The 22,044-nt window shown below is 30.3% G+C and overlaps 2 protein-coding genes, 1 long non-coding RNA gene and 1 other non-coding gene across 5 annotated transcripts; 3 read left to right on the top strand and 1 right to left on the bottom strand.

The window, feature by feature from the left end:
* Window positions 1-948: 948 nt before the first annotated feature.
* LOC100816873 (furostanol glycoside 26-O-beta-glucosidase) lies at window positions 949-6,195 on the top strand. The gene is made up of 14 exons (XM_006586532.1): window positions 949-1,039; window positions 1,274-1,359; window positions 1,445-1,505; window positions 1,663-1,709; window positions 1,822-1,897; window positions 2,732-2,809; window positions 2,923-3,010; window positions 3,131-3,368; window positions 4,074-4,189; window positions 4,334-4,551; window positions 4,651-4,685; window positions 4,766-4,868; window positions 4,981-5,074; window positions 6,021-6,195. Exons 1-14 carry the CDS (start codon window positions 949-951, stop codon window positions 6,193-6,195), a joined length of 1,506 nt encoding a protein of 501 aa, XP_006586595.1.
* Window positions 6,196-10,752: 4,557 nt separating this feature from the next.
* On the top strand, window positions 10,753-15,601 carry LOC100816544 (nuclear transport factor 2). Of its 2 annotated transcripts, none has more exons than XM_003532218.5 (10): window positions 10,753-10,948; window positions 11,595-11,672; window positions 11,774-11,911; window positions 12,394-12,670; window positions 12,753-12,979; window positions 13,158-13,335; window positions 13,433-13,554; window positions 13,641-13,700; window positions 14,161-14,224; window positions 14,924-15,601. In XM_003532218.5, the coding sequence occupies exons 2-10, from the start codon at window positions 11,622-11,624 to the stop codon at window positions 15,193-15,195; spliced, it is 1,389 nt and encodes a 462-aa protein (XP_003532266.1). In that variant the 5' UTR covers window positions 10,753-10,948; window positions 11,595-11,621; the 3' UTR covers window positions 15,196-15,601. The 2 variants fall into 2 exon arrangements, with proteins under 2 accessions (XP_003532266.1, XP_006586220.1); XM_006586157.4 differs by having other exon boundaries at window positions 10,763-10,948; window positions 12,394-12,673.
* Window positions 15,602-17,701: 2,100 nt separating this feature from the next.
* On the bottom strand, window positions 17,702-17,808 carry MIR1516D (microRNA MIR1516d). Its single transcript, NR_126751.1, has one exon. It is a non-coding gene; the product is annotated as a microRNA MIR1516d (primary transcript).
* A 1,428-nt stretch (window positions 17,809-19,236) lies between these two features.
* On the top strand, window positions 19,237-21,769 carry LOC102663587 (uncharacterized). The gene is made up of 7 exons (XR_415757.4): window positions 19,237-19,871; window positions 19,995-20,104; window positions 20,227-20,273; window positions 20,388-20,604; window positions 20,984-21,064; window positions 21,156-21,234; window positions 21,338-21,769. It is a non-coding gene; the product is annotated as an uncharacterized lncRNA (long non-coding RNA).
* Window positions 21,770-22,044: the final 275 nt, after the last annotated feature.

A 22,044-nucleotide genomic window follows, 5' to 3' on the forward strand; every position in this document is an offset into this window, starting at 1 on the left:
TATAATTGTAAAATAGTTTAAATTATAACAAAAATTAAATAATAGTTAAAATTATAGATTTTACTAAAGTTATAACTTAGTTACTAATAATTTTATTTTAAGGTTCTTGTTTATTATATACATATATCATTTGAATTAAAATGAAATTAATAATTTAATATATGATTTATTTAAAAATATGTAAGTAATAATTTTTTTAAAAGAAAGAAGATGAGGCGAGTTCTTCAAAAGTTTCCTTAATTCCAACGAAATAAGTTGAATTTAAATTGTTTCATTCTCCCCTTTACGAAACTTGACCTCAAACCAACATCGTATTATGTAGAAATGGTGATGTGAGTTAGATTTACCTCTACCTAGCCTTATTTTTATACCTATAACTAAGGCTTCCTTGTAACTGATGTATACCTAGCACACTTAATAAATGGTTCCATTAAGGTATTTTAAAAAAACCAAGACCACAATTTAATTGTTATTAAATCCAACAACTTTATAAAATTAATTAACTCGTTGTTTAAAATAACTCCATTGGGTCCTTCAAAAAATAAACTTCATTGAGCAATAATTAAAGTGACTAAAAAACGACATCAAAAGATTCCATATTACTAACCTCTCTCACATGATAAATGGTCTCCATGTAACCGATGAAGACTTAACATACAAATAAAACTATAGAAAATTAAAATTCTAATATGATCTTATATTATATATATAATATCATATCTCATAATTGTATCTATCTAAGTACAAATCTTAAACAATAAATTTTCAGATTTTTTGTTGGAACATTAAATCCCATTAGAAAATGAAAAAATCGCATTATAGGTTGTCATTAGCATAAAAGGGTGGTTTCATCTCCCCTATATATACTATAGGAAATGCGTCTTTTCTTATTACCCATATAATTTTGGCTTCCCTTTGGAATTCAAGAGTTATTTTCGGACATTAAAAATGGAGATTTTGTCATCTTCTAGAATTTGTAAAATTATTCTGACAATCCTGTCTGTTGTTTTGCTTTACAACGTATCAACTAAAGCTCAAGGTTTGAACATTGCACCATTTTTCAGTGCTAATTTGTATCATGAAAAATTTACGAATTGTACTATAGATGCATAAACACTATTTTTCCATAAATCTATTTATTTTATGCATTCATGAATTGTTGAAATTCAATTTATATTACTTGTTTTTATTTAACCATATTTGTATTAGTATATCGATTTTAAAACTATTCACTTTTGTTTTTATTTCAAAACTGTTTATTCTTCTTTGGTAGATTTACAAAGACGTTCTCACTTTCCAAAACCAGGATCATCATTTCCATCTGACTTCTTGTTTGGAGCAGGAACATCTGCTTTACAGGTACTCAAAAGTTTTAGGCTAACATAATATCTTAGTATTAAGGTAGTTTATTATTAACAAGTTATTACGTAATATCTTAATATAGGTTGAAGGAGCAGCTAGTGAAGGAGGAAGAGGACCAAGTGTCTGGGATGATAGAGTTAACCGTAATAAAGGTTCACTATAACATATAAATGCTTTTTAAGATATAATTAATGGAAATATATTAAACTCTCAATATATGTTATTTTATTTTATCATCATTTTTTTCTAACAATCTTTAGTTACTTTTCTTTCTTCTTTAATAACCAGGAGCGTTTATAGACGGTGATAAGTTTCCTACAATGATTCAGCATTATAGGCGATACAAGGTGAGTGGGAATGAGTTACACAAATATAAGATATAAGATTGTGTAGAAACACGTGTTTGATATTGTGTTTTATTTTTATATTCTACTTAATTTATTTTTAATGATTTTGTAGGAAGACGTTCAACATTTGAAGAATCTTGGAATAAATTCTTACAGAATGTCCATTTCATGGAGTAGACTTTTACCTGGTAAAATTTTCAAAATCAAGTAGTTTAATATATATATACCCGGGTTTTGCTAATATATTCTCATATTTTTTTTCCGTTGGAGTAAGTTAGCAGCTTATACCAAATTTTTTGAACCAAAAACTCAATCATTTTTTGTTTGTTAGTCCTTTATTTCAAGGACATATTGTAATTTAATCTTTAATTAAGGAAACATAAAATTCATTTATCTCTCCTCTCTCGTGTCACCACCATTAATTTCATGAGCATATGATTAATCCCGATCGAAAGTCATTACAATATATTTCTTCTTTCATCAAAACCCACCTACGGTGGAACACATTCCAGTTGGATCGGGTCTAAGCGATGTTTGGGTTTAGGTCGAAGAAGAAAAACGTATAAAACAACTCAGGTTTGGACGGATCATTGTGGTACCAGAGGCGAAGAATCAAAATGGTTGGAAGGGATCTTGGTCAATGTTCAATCTGATCAGCCATGGAGTCCAAGTTGGACTAGTTGAAGGAGAACTTGGAAAAATTAATATAGAAGAGAAAGAAGTATATATATTTTCATTTAATTAATGATTAGGTTACTATTATGTCCTTGAAATAAAGCAACTAACAAACACAAATGGATTGGTTTTTCGGTTCAAAATATTTGGTATAGGCTGCTAATTTACTCCAACTGAATAAAAAAACTGAAATTAGGTTAGCAAATCATATATATATATATATATATATATATATATATATATATATATATATTTGATTTATATATATGAAAAGTACATAAAGAGATAGTGATGATGACAATAATACTTACTTATCATTCTCTTCTTTTTCAAACTACAAAATATAGATGGAACCATAAAAGGAGGTATAAATCAAGAGGGTGTTGACTTTTACAACCTTTTGATCGATGAATTACTTGCAAATGGTACGATATAATGAATGTTTTTTTTTTAAATGATTAGACATAGAAAAAGCTTTGTTAAAATTACATAGATTTTTTTGTTTTTAATTTGCTTAGCATTATATATTTACATGTAGGCATTACACCCTTCGTGACGATCTTGCACTTTGACTATCCTCTTGCTATTCACAAAAACACTGGCGGCTTCTTGAATAGCTCCATTGTGTAAATAACTTTCTACACAATCTCTTGTAGACAATTTGTTTTCATGGAATTAGTCCACACCAAATGATATAGAATTTCGTATCATGCTAATTATGATTATTAAAAAAATGATTTTTCCAGCAATTATTACAAGGATTATTGCGAACTCCTTTTTAAAACATATGGAGATCGAGTCAAGCATTGGACTACAGTTAATGAGCCTCAAGTTGTAGGTTTATTTACTTACATGCACGCCTATGATAATGATGATCCTGAACCATGCCAAACTACCAAGCTATGCAAACAAGCATATATTGTAGTTCATAATTACATCCTTTGCCATGCTGCAGCAGTGAAACTATACAGAGAAAAATTCTATGTATGGTATCTTTTTTAATTAGTTTTGTGTGTTATATTGGTTCCAAATATGTGTGTAGTTTAATTTTAAAAGTCTTTTTTTATGGCAACATTCAATATTATGTCGATGCATTATAAATACTTTAACCAATTTCATAGGTAATATCAAATCAATATCTTCTGACAATAATAAAAGGGTTAAATATATTTTTGATTCATGTGGTATTTATTTTTGGATTTTGGTCCTTATATATACTTTTTAAATGATTGTTGTTAAATTCCTTTTTGTGCTTGTTATTTTATTTTAATATTTGTCATATATCTTCTTCTTTTTTGTTTTTGTCCCTCTAATATGTAGATCATTTGCTTTTAGCTTTTAGTCTATGTCAAATATTTCTCAAAGTAATTAATTAATCAAATGAATAAAATATTATATGAATTAAAATATAAAAAAACATATTAATTATAAGAATTAAAATAAAATAATAATGACCAAAACAAAAAGAAGAATTTACCAGCACTATTTCAAAAAAACATATTTTTTAGAACAAAAAAATAGTATATTATAGGAAGTAAAAACATATTAAAGTCATAAAAATTAATCGTCATACATGTAAAGGTCATAAAAAATGGCATTGACAACTATAAAAACTAGATTAAGTTTTATGCATAAAGTTTGAAGCACAATGTTATTTTTTTAAATTAAGAATTTGCTACTCTGATGAAGGAAACCCAAGGAGGAGAAATTGGACTTGTTCTTGGATCTCAAAGTTTTGAACCTTACAGTTCAAAATCAGAAGATGTGGCTGCTGCTAAAAGACTTATGGATTTCTTTATGGGATGGTTAGTTCAATTAATTAAGCCTTCAGCCTTCATATCATACTCCCTTTTGTGTTTTCCTTGTTTAGTGTCTTAGTTCTATTTGTTTTAACTGATAATGTATAAAACTAAATTTGTTTGGACCTATTGGTACGTTTCAACAAATAGGATTTTAGATCCAGTGGTCTATGGCGATTATCCAAAAATCATGAGAGACTTAGTAGGGAATAGGCTACCCAATTTCACAGAAGAGGAGAAAAATTTTGTTGCAGGAAGCACAGACTTCATTGGGATCAATTATTATACTTCTCATTTTGCTAAACATGAAACAAACAAAACAAATATGATTTTATCAGACAATTATGATGCCTTAGGAATATCAGTAGGTAAGTTTTTCTTCAAACTACATTTTACTAATTGGATAAGAAGACATAATGATCTATCATATCACTAACTTTTGCTCCTTTTTTTCTTCATTATTATAGATTTTAATGCAGAAGGAAAAACCCTTGGTTACTTGGTGAGACAATCATTAAAAGAATGTTGTAAGTTATTCGTATAACTATTTTTTACATTTTTTTCAATGTTCATATTTTGTAGGATAAATATGGAGGCAATTTTGTCTATCCTAAAGGATTATATGACGTCTTACAACACATTAAGAAAAAGTACCAAAATCCAAACATCTACATCACTGAGAATGGTTCGCAAAACGATCCTTCACTAGTTTTCACATTTATAACTAATATAGTTATATCTTTAATTTCTACTAAAAAAAGATTATTCTACCTTTGTTGGAACCTTCCTTCTTATAGGTATTGCTTCATTCAACATCACGAATCCATTGAAAGACACACACCGAATCAAATATTTGGCCACACATTTAAACTCCACCAAAGCAGCAATTGAGTAAGTGATCTATCATAGCTTTATGTGGATGCATAACTGCTAATATTATAGAGATATATGAAACAATAACCATTATCTTTTTAGGAATAGAACCTTTTTTTTCTCGTTAATATACAAGTATATTAAATTATACTAGAAAAATATATAAATATTTTATTATTGTAAGACTTACTACATATAAATATTGGACTAGTTTGCCTAAGCTTATTTTTTTTAAAAAAAGATAAGTTTTTTAAAATAAAATAAGTAATTTTATAATTTTCTGATGTGTTTGTCTAAAAAAAATTCTTCTAAAATAAGTAGTTTTTTTAAAAAAATTTATCAAACAAATCTTATTTGATTCTTAAAAAAAATATATAAAAGATGCTTATTAATTTTTTTTTATAATTTTAAACAAACTTGCCCATTAAAATAAAACCATCTTTTACTCCTTTTTGCATGTGGTCTATTAATTTTGTTTATATTTTTCTTTATGTAACGTTATGGTGTCTCTATTGGTTAATACATTTTTATTCGATAAGAGGAAAATTAGTTGGAAACTTGAGTATTCTTAGATATATTTGATAAGTTGTTAAATATGTTCTTGACTTTTGGTACATTTTTTAAAATATAAGATTATAATTATAAGTTAAAACGTTAATTGAGTGAAATTTAATAACTTTTGATGACTATATATTGTTGATCTGTTAATTGATATTCATGTTTAAAGTTAATTTTTTACCTTCAAAAAACAAAGTCCATTAAATATTTTATCTCAGCTATGGACATTGACAATAAATATCTAAAGCTTGTCAAATATTATGACAGCAAACAACTTAATGTTCCAATTAAGATGAATTTACTTTAAAAAGAAACTGGGTATTGGAGTATTCTTAAAATGAAAGAGTGTGCTATAACTTACTCTCACATGTGTATTTTTCATGTTTTGAAATGTTTTTATTTACAGCAATGGCGTAAGAGTTCGTGGTTACTTTGTGTGGGCTGCATTTGACACCTTTGAATTTCGAGCGGGGTTTTCTCAAAATTGGGGACTTATTCATGTTGATTTTAAACATGATCTCATGCGTCAACCAACAACTGCTGCTAAATGGTACAAGAGATTCTTGAATCATGTAATTTGACACTAAAACATTCTTAGATTTGATTGAGAAAGGGGAACCGATGAAAAATAATAGTGACAGAGGCAAGGGATTCCATTTAAATAAGTGATAATATAATTGCTAGTATTGGCAACATTGTTTAAAATAAAACAACACCTCAAGAACCAATTGTCCCATAGGGGTTTCAAACGCATTTAATGAGAAAGTAAGATGAAATTCAAAAGACATTTTTTCTGTATTCACAAAGAGTTTAAAACAAAATGTTTAAGCCATTTATTAAAGTACTCACAAGCTAATAAATTACTCATTTTTGTGAATATAAAGAGTTTGGGCAGACTATTTTGAGGGAAAAAGTTTCCCAGTGTATCTAATTTAACTAATAAAGGATTTTTTTTCCATTTATTGTGTATTCAATATCAATCCATTATCATTATTATTACATACCATAAAAGAAATTTTTGCAATACAAGCAGATCGATGTCATGTGACAATAGTATATTTATTTTCTTCCTGTCAAAATGTTTTTTTTTAATTCATAAAATACATAATTATAGTAATTAAAATGATTACAACAAGTATATGTTATAATTATGGATTTTTTATTTTATGTAATATGATAATCAATTTTCAAAATAAAACTTTTTATTATTTTTAATCCGTGAAAATTGAATACATGTATCAAAGAGTTTATAACTTACATATCTGTTCAATCAATAAATTCATTGATAAACTTTTTATAATATAATCATACGATTAAAAATTTGTTTCAATTAAAATCTTAAAAAATACTTGCATTATAATATAAAATAAATTATCTCTATACTACCAATTAAAATGCACAACTTAAGGGTGAAATTTTTCCTCTTCCCTTTATTAAACACTTTCAATACCCTCCTTCTTCTCTTTATTAAATAGGAATAATAAAAAAAAAATCTTCTCTTTATTAGGGTCTGTTTGGCCCGACTTTTTATTTGCTTATTTTTTGTTAATTTATAAGTAAAAGCGGGACCAAGCACAAATTAATAAAAGCTCTAAAAATAAAAAGCAGCTTATTTTTAAAGAACAAAATCATAAAAAAAAGGCAGCTTTTAGAAAAGCTAGATGAGATATCCTATATGGAGCTTCTCTTTTTTTCTGAAGTCCCGTAGATTCGAATCCTTGTGCAGACGTTTTAGGGCGTCACTTTATCGTGTTATATATTGTTTTTTCACTTTATGACTCAAACAAACACACGCTTGTATCTGCAAAAGTCTGTCTCATCCTGAGCATGAGTCAGATAAGGTTTTTTTATCCTTGTATTTTCCTATGTTTATAAACATTGAAAATTTCTATGGTACTATATATTATGAGACAATTTTGTCAAAATAAAAGTTGATATATATAGTGACATTTGATTATACATGATTTTGAGGAAGCAATATAGATTTGCTTTTTTATTATCATTATGTGTGACTTTGCTTATATATTTTGAGAAACTTATACATGGTTTTGACCAGTTAAATTTTTTTAGTATGTTGATTTTTTTTTACTGCGAAGTATGCTGATCGTTTCAATTAGTAAAAGTTTTTTTTTTTTGCTTTTACAGGAGAATGCAAAGTATGGAAAATTTTGATATTATGGATTGAAATTTTGTGATGAATTGGAATTAATATTTGGAGAGACAGTGGCAACAAGTGAAGATGCATGGACACCGACTATGGGTGTACCACATGAGTCAAGTGGCAGAAATATTACTTCAAATGTGACACATGAAATTATTGAATTTGATAGCAAGAAAGTCTATCTTGATTATGACGTTTATCCCTGTGGAAAAATCCCAAACCACAAAGAAAAAAAAAAATCACAAGATAGGAGAGACAAAGTGGCAAAAAGTAAGGGAAAAGTTGGGACTAGAACGACTATGAGAAATACTTTTGAACATTAGTTCAAGCACTGAAACTCATAATGAAGCTGAGAAAAATGAAAATGAATCCAAATCTAATATCCCTGAAGAATATTGTATGTCGGAATGCATTGCGGTCTTGAAGAGTCTAAAGAAGCAATAACTTTTGAGTGGTCCACAATTTAGCTTTACTTTAGAATTGATTAAAGACCCTCAAAATAGAAGAATTCTCAAGTCCTTACTAGATACAATGGATGAGTTAGTAGAATGAATTCTATACAAGTATGACTTAGAGGCAAAAAAAGTAGTGATTAAGTTAGCATTTGGTTTTTTATGTTATCGACATGTTGAATATTGCAGCTTTGCATTGACATTTAAGTTTATGAATTTGATTTTTTTAATTTATTTGAATTATTGATACCAATGTGTACTTGCATTTTATAGTATTATTAATTCTTTGCTTTTCAAATTATCATACGCATTGCATTTGAATAAAACATGAAGTATTTGACTAAACAAGGTAATAGATTTCTTCATTCTCAAGGATGGAATTGGGTTAAACAAACTCTGAACACTCCAGGCCAGGTGAAAGTTACAACATGTTTAGGATGGAAGCTCATGCTATATTGAAATTATAAAATATATTGGTCAATAAAGGATGTAGCCATCCATATAAGGAAATGACATCGTTGGAGACAAGTGTTATGTTTCTTTGGAGTTGTGCACATAGTCACAAATCAAAATATTCAAAATAAATTTGGAAAATCAGGAGAAACAGTGAGCATGAGGTTTGCTGAAGTTTTAGACGATTTATGTTTATTGGCTCAAAAAATTGTAAGGCCGATTTCAACTTTGTTTATGTTCCATAAAAAATTAAGGATGATCCTAGATATTCACCACATTTTGATGGATGCATTGGTGCTATTACGGAAGAAAGAAATATCCAACTCAAAATGTGATGTTAGTATATAACTTTTATATGTTATTTACTTTTGTTGTTGTTATTTGGCCTGGTACTGCACATGACACACATATTTTTTCCATCTATGATCGAAAAATGAAAAATGTGTTTCCCCATCCTCGTGAAAGTATATAAATATATATTCTTTCAATATAATTTGTCATTTATATATCTTTTAAAAAAATTCTTATAACATAGTAATATATCTAAACATGTAAAGGATATTTGGCACCATACAAGGGTGAAAGATATCATATTCCTAATTTTAGATATGGGAGCAAGCAGAAAGTTTACAAAAAAGTATTTAATCATACACATTCTTCACTAATAAATGTCATTGAAATAAGAACAATTGGAGTTTAGAAGAAAAAGTGACATTTTTATGTGACACAAGACCATATCCATTAATTAAACAACAAAAGATCACAGTTGCAACAACAGCCTTACATAACTTCATTCAGATGTGCGGTGTTGAAGATGAGGAATTTAGTAAATGTGATAAGAATATATATATATATATATATATTGAGTGCGGAGAAGAAAGAAATCCTGATGAAGAAATGAGTTTATGTAATCCTAGACGAGTAGTAGATGGTGCCTGTATGAATGGAGTGCAAAATCAAATAGCAATTGTATTGATGAAAAATATGAATAATATTGACTTTTTTTACAAGAGAAATAATTTACTTATTTGTTACTCATCATTTAAGTATTATTAGTTATGAATTATTTATTAAACACCTTCTAATATAGTTTGGTTTTATTCTCTAAAGAAAAATATAGTTTGATGTTATTCAATTATGTTCAAATAAATTGTGTTATTTAAATACTATTGAACAACAATATACAATAAGTTAATATTTTATCATTTGTTAACAATATTTCAAGTAAATTTAATAGTTAAAGTAATTTTTAACATTTTAAAAATAAAAGTTTTAAATATGTATATTTTATTTTTATTTATTTTTTATAATATATTACTTCATTAGACAAAATAATTAGCTTTTAAAATAAAAAGATTGAAAATTAACAAACATCTTTGCTTATTTTTTAAAATTTTCAACTTTAACTTAAAAAAAACTTATCAGACAAAAAAAAAACCCCGAAACAAACGAACTCTTATGTGCATTTCATATATTATTTTTGTAAACTCTAATTAATATAAAAATTTCTCTCAACTATCCGAAATTATTTTTTTTACCTACTTACTTTCCTAACTACTTACACATTTTAGTTTATCCTCTTGTATTTTTCTAGCTAAATGATAAAAAATTATAAACAATTAAAAATTATTAATGATAAACTTACACAAAAAATAACTCTTTCTTCATTTTTATTATTTATTTTGTAAAATATAATAATTATAATATCTTACATCACATTTTATCATTTATTTTGTAAAATATAATATTTCTACAGAGTTACTCTTATATAAATTCATCCTTTTTCATTAAGATAAAAATATCTTACATCACATTTTATCATTCAATATAAACTTACAAAAGTTCATATATTCAAAGTTATTTATTTATTATAAAATTTTAATTATAATGTAATTTATGTAATTAAAAATATTCATTAAAATACTACCTTTTTTAAACTTAAACCTAAGGCCATTAATAAAAATTGATATTAAAAATATCAATAATTTCTAGAGACTTCATTGAGTTCTATGGGTCTCACGTCACAGAGGATTCTGTCCCCTTTTTATATATTATATATTGTAGAAAACAAAGGTGCTTGAAGGGAATTGTGAGAGCGTGTGCCTTTTGCATTCTCTCTCTAAATCCAACGTTTGGAGTGTTTCTCTCTCACTCCTCTCTGCAAGATCCGCACCCCAAACCCTAGCAAACCCCTACCGCAGAGGGAGCCGAGAAGAACAACAACAACACGCACCTTCACAACCACCACCCTCGCTTCTTCCGATCCAGGTAGAACCAAAACCCTCTCGCACCGTTCGCTTCGTTTTTTCCTTCACTTTTTTTTTTTTCGTTTTCGTTTTTTAAATATTTCAAATAGTTTTCGCGGTGAACTTTACCGTAGATGTTTAGGTTTTTCTAAAATGTTGGTCTTGAATGTGAAAATTCTGCGCCGAAAGTTGCTTGCCGTACTGGTTCATGAATCCACAGTGAATATAGAACTTTTTGTTTTTCGTTTTTTATTTCTTATAACGGATTTTTTTTTCGTTTTTGGAGAAGTTTAATCGTTTCGTTCACTGGCTAAAAACATGATACTATCATGCTGAAGAGTTTCACATTATTTATTGTTATTTGCGTGGTTATTGATATATACTTTGAGTGAAGTTGCACACATTTTGTAAAAGAGTAAGGAATGCGAGGGAACTAACAAATAAATTTATTATTTTTCACTTTGTTTGATGAATTGCTTCTATTGAAATGTTTTGTGGGAGAAAAAAATTTTATCATCTAGGTTGTGCCTTAGTTTTTGATTGCTATTGGAAAAAAAATGGAGGCTTAGGTTTTCAAGTTCTTTTTCCCCTCATTCAAAGGTTGTCTTGACATATTTAAGTTCATTTTGTTGATTATATCATGATAAGTTGGTGATTTTAATTGGCAGTTCGACTAGCTTTTGGAAACAATTATAATGACAACTTCAGAGCAGCAAGTCCCTCCCAAAACTCCTGCAGCTGATATTGTATGTATATGAGTATATCTACATTTTATTGTGATACGTTTCCCTGTTAGTGTTAATGTTCACACAACTGACCGGGTTTTGAATATACCTACAATTTATAGGTTGGCAATGCTTTTGTTGATCAATACTACCATATGTTGCATGAAAGCCCTGAGCTGGTGCATAGGTTTTACCAAGATGTCAGCAAACTTGGCCGTCCTGAGCAGAATGGCATAATGGGTATTACAACCACAATGCTTGTGAGTTTTCTCTAATCCTCTTTATTTCTGTCTCCTTACCCCTGTATATGCCTTGTAGTGTTCACCCAACTTGCTTCATATTTCTGTATCTGTATTCATATCTGTGATACATTTTTATAGATTCTTTTTCATTTTTGACATTTGGTGTATTGGTATTATGCATGTGAGTATAACACTCCCAGTCCTAGCCCTTTCTCCACTCCTCCAATGTATCGTCATAATTTATTTTTTCCTTTAAACCTCCAACTTTGCACTATGTGCATTCAGAAAAGATGTTTTAAGATTAGAGTATTAGACCAGTAACTGACCAGATGTGATTAATTGCTGATGCCTCTTCATTTAATTACTATATTGTCGTCCATTTCCATTATCAGATTTATGAAGTCCAACTGCATAAAATATGAAGGTTTTTTTTCATAATAAAATGCTGTTAATACTAGTATTCTAATTTTAGTGCATGCTTTTTAATTTTTATCGGGCAGGATATTAACAAGAAAATACTATCATTGGGTTATGGGGAACTCAGTGCAGAGATCGTATCAGTGGATGCACAAGAATCTTATGACGGGGGAGTCATTGTCTTGGTCACTGGGTTTATGATAGGAAAGGATGACATTAAGCAGAAATTTACTCAATGTTTTTTCCTTGCTCCTCAAGAGAAAGGCTACTTTGTTTTGAATGATGTTTTTAGATATGTTGATGAAAATGGAATCCAAGGGTCTGCTCATGATATTGGATCTCCTGCCCCTCCGGACACTGGTAGTTGTATAATTTGTGATTGCATTATTTTTTTAGTTCCTGTTGTTTGTCCTCTTGAGATGACCCGTTCCCAACCTTTCAGTTTCCAATCCTTCTGTGCTGGAGACACAAGTTTCCGAGCAAATATCTGTGACAGCTGAGGATGGTGATGAAGAGGTAGTCTACAATCCAGAAAATGGTCAAGCTGCAATTGAAGAAGAGGAAGCACCTGTACCTGAGGTTCTTGATGAAATTCCTGATGATTCTCAGATGGTAGCTGGATTGGCATCTCAAATTGAAGAAGTTCCAAAGAAGTCTTATGCTTATATTGTTAGTCTCCATTCTAAAATACCCTCTTCCTTTTTGGTCATTCCCTGCTCATACTTAGTTGCAATTGTACACGCTTCTTCTTATAATCTTTGATTCTATAATATAGAGTGAAATGCTGGAAATTGACCAGAATAATACTTTTATTTTCCTGTCCTTTCTAATTGTTGGTCTTTTTTAGGTGAAGGTCATGAAAGAGGGTGCCATGCCGTCTTCCACTGTGACACCTGTTCCAGTGAAATCTGCCCACAAGAGTCAAGAACAGCAGGGTATTGCTGCACCTCCACCATCTAGCATATCAGAGACAAATGGTTCTGTTATAAATACTAATGAAGTTGGAAACATTCAAGAAGCTGAAGGTGTGGTGCCCCTTGTCAGATACTTAATTTAATGGCTTAAGTTTCATTGTGTCTAACTTAATGAGATGCATTAACATGTTTAGTTGCTTTTGGTCAGCCGAGGGCTATTCTATTTATGTGAAAGGTCTGCCACCAACTGCTACGCCTGCAGTCTTGGAGAATGAGTTTAAGAAGTTTGGACCTATTAAGAGTGGTGGCATCCAAGTTAGGAGCCAAAAGGTATTTTGTTGTTAATTGCCTTTTTTTTTTATAAAAAAATTTGAACTGCTAGCTAATATGTTTTGGCACATTAATGGTTTGAACAGGGATTTTCCTATGGCTTTGTGGAGTTTGAAGTGGCAAGTGCTGCGCAAAGTGCACTTGAGGTATTTATTAAATGTACCTTAATATTACATAAGATATCTTAGTATGCTTAGTTAATCTTGGTCTAATATACAGAGAGAATTTTTTGGATTCAAAATTTAAATCATCAAATTCTTCAATGGATCAATCGCCAACCATGGAATCATATTCAGTTCCCTTGATATATCAAATTGCATGATTTCAAATTGATATTAACAAATTTATCATTCAAGTTTACTATGCTTAAGTACATAGGCATATGTTAATTTTCTGGCAATGTGTTTGGCTCTTTAACTGAGATGTGCTTCAGTTTTTGTGTTCTAAATTTTGCAATGTTTATTTCTAGTTTTTGACTGATTTTCCTTTCATTATTATCTTGTTCTGGGTTAAGGAATGTTCTGAATGCAAGCTCGTGATTTTTGTCTTGGTTAACTGCTCTAGATTTGTGCATTTTTTTAATCTGCATTTGCATTGTAATTTCAGGCTTCTCCAATTTCGATCAATGGCCGTCTCGTCGTTGTAGAAGAGAAGAGATCAACTAATCGAGGCAAGTGCTTTTTTGATGTTGAATCTTGGTCATCACATTTAGTGGCCCAATTTGCAGTTTGTGTATATGATAACCCTGAATTTGTTGAGCCCATGTATCGAGGCACTCTGCTTTTGGATATACTCATCTGTTTTTACTTGCGATGATTTGTAGATGGATTGCTTTTGTTTTTGGTGAATTGCAGATAGATTGCTTATGCACATATCGACATCCATTTGAGAATGATGCATGTGATCTAATTGAAGCATTAAGTTCAATGAAGTTTGTGTCTATCATGAGTTATAATTATAGGGAACCTCCAAGAGCATTCTATTTATGTGTTTCAACTTTGTTTGCATTTTCAATTTGGTGTGAATCAAACTCTTGGCTGCTTGAGGAAGATATATGGTTATTCAAAATTCAAATGTGTTATTTTGTTATTTCTGATTCTTAGTTTATCAATTCATGGCTATATTCTTTTTAGCAAGAAAGGTTCACACGATGTCTGGCTCATTAGGGGACAGGATACAAATTTTCCTGTTTTTTGTGTTGTATAGTGCTAAGATCCCAGCTAGGGAGAAAGCATACAAGTTAGTAGGATGCAACAATTTTTTTAGTACCAGCTTCTATATTTTCTTTTGAAGAACATCATCATCCTTTTTGGCCTTGTTTTTAATTATGTTGCATTTTGAAGTCAGTTTTTTTGCTTTCTCTTTACAGGTAGAGGACGTTTCTCATCTGGCAGGGCTCCTAGCTTCAGGGGTGAAGGTGCAAGAGGGCGTGGAAATTATGGAAATGGCCGAACCTATGGCCGTGGTGGTGACTTTAATGGCAGGGGAGAATATGGTTATAGGAATGGCAATCGGGGAGGGTTTTCAAGCCGTGGAGGTGATGGGTATCAGAGAAATGATCATATGGGTACCGGCGGTGGCCGCATGAATCGAGCAGGTGGGTCGGCTGTTAATCCAGCAGTCAAGACTGCCGGTGTTTGAGTTCCTGCCTCTGCTTGAGGAACTAGCTTAAGGAGTCTGGCTGAACTCTGATTGAAAGTGTATTTCAATTTGCTGTGAATCAAGCAGTTGGAGAATTAAGGGGCGAGCCTTTTTTTGGAAGAGCTACTCTCAAGTTTCATAAGGTCTTTTTTTAAAAATCATTTTTTGATATTGGTGGTCTTGTTTAAGGTAGTTTTACAATTTCTGTTCATTATAATGTCTTAGTGGTAGTTTTTGTGTTTCCCCATTTTTTTATGAATATAAATATATATATTTGGGGATACCTCATTTATTTTTTGGGTACTTTGACTAGTTAATAGTTGCGACATGAGAGGTTGTTATCAGCATGAATTTGCGGAAATGATTTTGTAAAATCTAGAGTTAGTGTTAAATCTGGTTTTTATTACTGGCCGTGTTTTGTTTTTTAATTGGGGTATGGTGCGGTAACATCATGAAAATTGCGTGTAGTTAATAATACAAGTAAAAGGTGTTTCTTCAATTTGGTCTTGTCGGATGCGGACTGGATATGGTGGTTTATTTTTTTTCGGCTGTGATATGCATTGGTGGCAAATTGATCACACTTGGGTTTTATTTATAAATTATTTTCCGATAAGGGTCTATTTAGAAACATACTGTGCGTATCGTGTTAGTGAAACAAATTTGAAAATATTAAAAAATTATTTATAATTATAAGATTTTTATAGTATAATTGATACTAGAATTGTTTAATCAAATCTTTTAATTGATGCTAATAAATGCAATTATTTTTTTTAGCATCAATTAATATTTTTTTATAATTAAAAAGGATTTTTAATCAAATTTTTTAATTAATGCTAATAAATACATTAAGCTATTTCAACATCAATTTTGTCAATGAAAATGATAAAATTATTATAAAAAAATCAATTATGATAATAAATTTGGAAAGATTAAAATTATTTATAATTATAGTATAATTGATGTTAATGATGCTAATAAATACATTTACTATTTTTAGCATCAATTATATTTTATTTTATAATTGAAAAAGATTTTTAATGAAATCTCAGTTAATAAATATGATTTTTGCCAACCCCAATAGAAAAATACTGTTTTGTCAATCCCAACAAAATGCATTCCAAACTGTCACGTCATGGATTTGTTGATCATACTAATGAAATACTTACCAAAACAGACCCTTCCACATAATATGTTTTAAAATGAATCCTTAGGAAATAGTTTATAAATGAAATCCAGGATGTAACGGCTGGAATTAGAAATTGCAGCGGAGTTTTTGTAAACTATAATATAGTATTACTTTCTCTTTTAAATAAAAAACTTGGCACCTTTTGCAGATACTTAAAATTCTCCCTAGAGACTTTTCATTTTTAATTCAACCCTATTTTTTTTATTGTGTATGGGTAAAATTATTGCTTCGTTATATTAGATGGGAATAACCGTTGTAAAGTGAAAAAAATTTGCCAAACAAGGGAAAAATAAAAAAATAAATTAAAGAGTGCAAAAGTCATAGTGCATTTAAATGAATCTCTTGTCTTAAACACTTGTTTAATTAACTAGAATTAAATATCATGAGGCAAAATTTACCTGCTGAATAATAAAATAAACAAAAAATGAGTAAAAAGAAAGGGCAGTCTAGCCTTATGACCATGCTAGCACTACGACGCTTTTTCCAAAGCTAAGGCAACTTTTGGGACTGTAGAGTGTACTACTGTGGTCTGAGAGAGAGGCACGATAATAGAATGGCGTGCAAGAATTGCCACCCAAACACACAGTATAAAACAGGAAAATGGAAATTTGGAGAGACAGTACATTAGAGAAGGAACATGTGATTCTCTCTTAATTAAAAAAAATACCACCCTCACGCAAATTATCTGAAAAGGAGGTAAACAAAATTTGCACTTTAAAGTATGTTGTTTTGTACTTTATTTTTATATTTTTAAATTTACATACACATAGTAATATGTATGGAATTCATCAAAAAAATTTAAAATTATAATTTTAATCATAGCTGAAAAATTAATTTTTGGAAAATTAAAATATACAAATGAATAAAAAATAAAAAAATACAAGAAAATTAACTAATGCTTGAGTTGTGTCTATGAAGCAGTAGGTGGTGACTGGTGAGGGCATTTATAAGTCCAACAGTTGTGACAATAACCCTTTTACTCTAACACTTGAAAAGGAAAATCGAATGGAAAGTAGACTTGGACGGTGCAGTGCCTATCTATGGTGAATTGAGATTCTGATTCTTCTTCAATTGAAATTTGTTGATAAAATATTTTAAATTTAAGCAGAATTTAATCAATTAATTTAAATAATTTTTTGTTTGTTTTTAATTCTACCACACTTAAGCACTAACACAATAATCAGATCAGACTCAATCCGATACAAAAATCCAACACACTTCCACGTCCCTTTGAAATTTTTTTTTTAATGGTTAAGAAACCTTACTTATAGTTGCTTATAAAAGCAATGGTTCTTCTATTAGAACAGAGAACTCTAAAGAATTGTTTGGATACAAGCCACAAGTACTTTTGAGATCTTTTCTATTAGAAATATAGAACTTTTTTTGATAGAGAAGTTCTCAAAAGCACTTCTATCTTGTATCCAAACAATTCTAAAGTTGCTCAACTTTAAGAACCAACATAAGCCGAGCAGGCTGGTGAATAAGAGCACTGCTACACGTTACAAATTTTTGTATAAATTTTTTGACGAAAATGAAATAAACCAATCGGCCCATGCCTTAATCTTAATAACTAGAGAGAGAAAACACAGAAAATTATAACAACTAATCACGTTTCAAAACAGGGATGGAGAAACAAGACTATTTTGTTAAGCATTTAAAAAGATTAAACAAACAGATACACCAATTGCAGATCTTACTATTGCACTTTACAAAACAACAAATATAGCAAAGTTTTCGAGCTTGATGGAATTATTATTTTTTTTTTGCTGAAACATTCATTAAAAAAATAAGACATGAGCCTCCATTATGTGGTTTATTTGTTCATCTACTGTAATTGTTCCCTATTTATGCATTTTATGTCTAAAATCAGGCATCAGAGACAAATGAAGAAGCTCCTATTGATGCAGATTACAATGTGCTAGAAGATTCTCAATCACTTAAAAAGAAAAACCACCTCATTTCTCAGTCAGTACCCTCGGTTAAGATTAGACTTGAACAATAAATTTACCTTTTTTCATTTAAATTGCCTAACTATTCACAACACCATTATCATCTGTCACAAGAACCTTCACAAAAGGACTTTTACCTAAGGAGAGGAATTTATTATAAACTTTATATTGGTAAGCTAGTAAAGAAGTTAGAAAATAATAAATCCAACCTTCTAGTACCTATTGATAATTACTTACTGATGGAGGAATAGCATCCCGTGAAGGAAAATGATATTTTGAGATAATGAGAGAGTGCCTAGTAAACACAAATTATCAGTGAGAAGTAGATAAACCAACAACAGCAAGTATCTTGTTAGTTGCCTAATAACAAGTATCATGCTGTCTTACACCCCCTTCCAAAAAATTTAGGGACTTAAATGACTACACTGTCTTTATGAATTTCTTATCAATAGATGAAGCGGTCAGGAATCAGAGTGTGTGTTTCTTCCCCCTCTTGTAACATTCCAGAATCAAGAAGTCAACTTATCATTTTATTGGTCGCTTGGAATTATTATTTTCTTATTGCTTCATTAGTTCATTGCAAAAGCTGGCAAGTTATTAATTAGTTGATCTTAAAAGGGAATGACGTGAAAGAAGAGCCATGCAACACACAGGCAATAAATAGAACTCTGAAGTGGCTCAACACAACACAGCAATCCCAAATAAATGCACTGTGTACTGTATTGTATTGTTCCAATGGCCTGTAAAATTGTGTGTACAAAATTATTTTATTTTATAAAACAATCTAAACATTTTAATGGTGGGCTTTTGACTCTTAACTATGAGGGCAAGCACTTATAGTGGCCTTTTGTTCCAACACACAAAAACTAGACTCACTTCCCTTCTATGCATTTTCCTTTGTTTCTTTAGTGGCCATGACCACAACCTCAAAGCACAGTTACAAGCTCTTCCGGGAAAAGAGCCACAAGAACAAGAAGACACCCACAAAACATGTAGTTGAAAGAAGAAGAAATAATGCATCTGTTTTAGTTTCTTTCTACTCAGATCGGTAATATACATATATATACACGCACACACATACATACTACTAATTGCTTTTGTGTTGTTGACCGAGGCAACATACATTACCCCATTCAACGACCACTACTGTGATTTCCTTGATTAATTAAATAAAGATGTCCAACACTCCAATTTTTTAATGATCAATGCTATCTACCTAAGTACTCTAATTTCTTTTAAGCAGATGTCTCTGGGCATCCATTTCTAATTTTTTGACATTTTCTTCCTCTTTTGTGTTACTTTTTTTTTATCACTGTTAATATATATATATATATATATATATATGAATTCAGAGTGTCGACCACTGTCAATGAAGTGTTGGGCTATATCAAGCTCTTTGTGGGACTTGACTTGCTCACTTATTGTGCTTTAATTTAAGCCATTTTTTTCATTATTAATTTTATTGTCAGTTTTTCACAATAGGTATTATATTGTTTAGCCAAGCAGATCTCTCACCTCTTCAAGAGGAAAACTTGATGCAGGTAAACGATCATTTGCAATGTTTTCTATTAATTTATAATTCCTTATTCAGTACTTAATAATTGTTATTTTACTATAATTTTATTTCATATGAAATCATTACTAGAGATAATTTGATTTTGTAGGTAATGGTGATGAGGAAGAGGAGGGGGATGAGGAGGAAAATGAAGTTCATCCTCGTGTAAGACATATGATGAGATTCCCAAAGAAGAAAAAAAAATATGAATGATTTCAGGTTACATATCAACTATTTAAGATTTAATAAAATGAGAAGAGTGAGTTAATAACAAGTTTAATTTTTTATATGAAATTTGTTATTGTTATGATATAACTTTTTGTTTGTGTGTATAAAACCAGGACAAAATTGCCAAAGCTGCGAATGCGGGAACAAGTGAATCAATAAAGTATTGAATCATTTTTATTTTTTTTCTGATAGAGGTCTTGTACAGTTCAGTGATTGGCTCCTTTTTACTTTGCCTGTTTATGAGACTCACAAGAGCAATATTTTCTTGTCCAAGTTTCTACTATTTAGGTGACTGAGGAAGTTCTAGCGATTTTAGACCAAGCTGGGAGCTTTGGAATTGTGTATGGAGACTCATCTGATGGAGCAGTTTATGTTTACAAGAATGATGGTAATGATGCAGACTTGGCTTCTGCAGTTCATCAATCTGCACCATTGACTGTTCTCAGGAGATTGACACTGGAAAAGAATGGCAATCTGCGGTTGTATCAATGGTCAGTGCTATGAGAATTCATCTCTTGTTGGAAAATGCAATGGCAAGCATGAAAACCTGACATCACAGTTTAGGATTTCAGCTGTGCAGCAGACCAACTATTATTTTTCTGAATTTTCAGTAATAGCTAACTATTTTCATGTGAATTCAACACTTAAACTTTCATTTTAACTTTACTACTTATAATAATTTGTTATACTTGCCAATAGTCCAACATATATGCTATTATGCCACTATATATGTGAGATAATATATTGTATATCTGGGAGCAAATAATTTTCTTTCATCAAAGTGATATGTTGTATAATGTATATGACATTATGCTAGAGAACTTTTTTTACAGCTCCTAACTCTGATTTTACTCCTGTGATGTTGCCAAGGCGGGTGTTTGCAGATGGTTGTGACAACATACAACACATCTCTTCTTACAGCTCAAAGATACAAGAATGACTACTTCTTAGGTCTTACTCATGAATTACACGTGAATTGATATTTCATCATTGTTAATGGCAATGAAATAACAATTATTTCATTTAAATTATGTGGTTTCAGGAAAGATTCAGTTTACATTGGTTTGGATTCAAGGAATGAAAATTCAGCTGATTTAGACAAATTGAATGCATTAGTAAATGTGAGCTTGTTTCTCCTTTCTATCATAACTGGTTTCCTTTTAACTGTTGTAAATTTTCCTGCTCCTTCCTTTTTTATGAGACAAAGTGATGGTTCAATCTCAGCCCGAAAGCTCTGAAGCCTGCAAAGAAAATTATTGAGCTATCCAAGGAGGATAGTACAGCCAAAGTAAAGATCAAAAGGTTTTATTGAACAAATATGGAACAATTATCGAGGGACAACACATAATTCCAGAAGGGGAGGCTATGCTGCACAATATGGGAGCAAAGATGAACATAGATCTAAAAACTTAATATTAATCAAAAGGTAGCAACTAGAAAGCTCAGCAGATAAGAAACGTCTGAGCACTCGAGCCTATGAATATGATACACTATTATAAAAATTTCCATGTCCTTTTGTTCTTTTCTTGTCGTGGTTTTGTATCAAATGGTTATGCAAACATTTTTAGGTCACACTAAACTTTTGTCAGGTCAGACCAAGTCTTAAAACAAGATCTGTATGAGATACAAAACCATTTCCACTGATAGGGATAACATATTGACCACTTGATTTCAAAAGCTTAAATTATAAGCTGAAGGTAAAGCTAAAACTAAAACGATCTTGTTACACCTGACCTCATTCTAAATTTGCACTTCCCTTTCCCAGCAACACGATAGGAGAGCTTTTTCCATCTAAGTCTTTATTACAAGTGAGCTCACTTTTGTTGTCCTGCACGAAACATTGTCCTATTTTTTCATATTTAATAAACATTGCATGTGTAAATAAATTATTTTACAGGCACATGAGTCATATCAGTCATCACCATTCTTAA

This window comes from Glycine max, chromosome 8 (genome assembly GCF_000004515.6).
Source record: "Glycine max cultivar Williams 82 chromosome 8, Glycine_max_v4.0, whole genome shotgun sequence".
Classification (NCBI taxonomy): domain Eukaryota; kingdom Viridiplantae; phylum Streptophyta; class Magnoliopsida; order Fabales; family Fabaceae; genus Glycine; species Glycine max.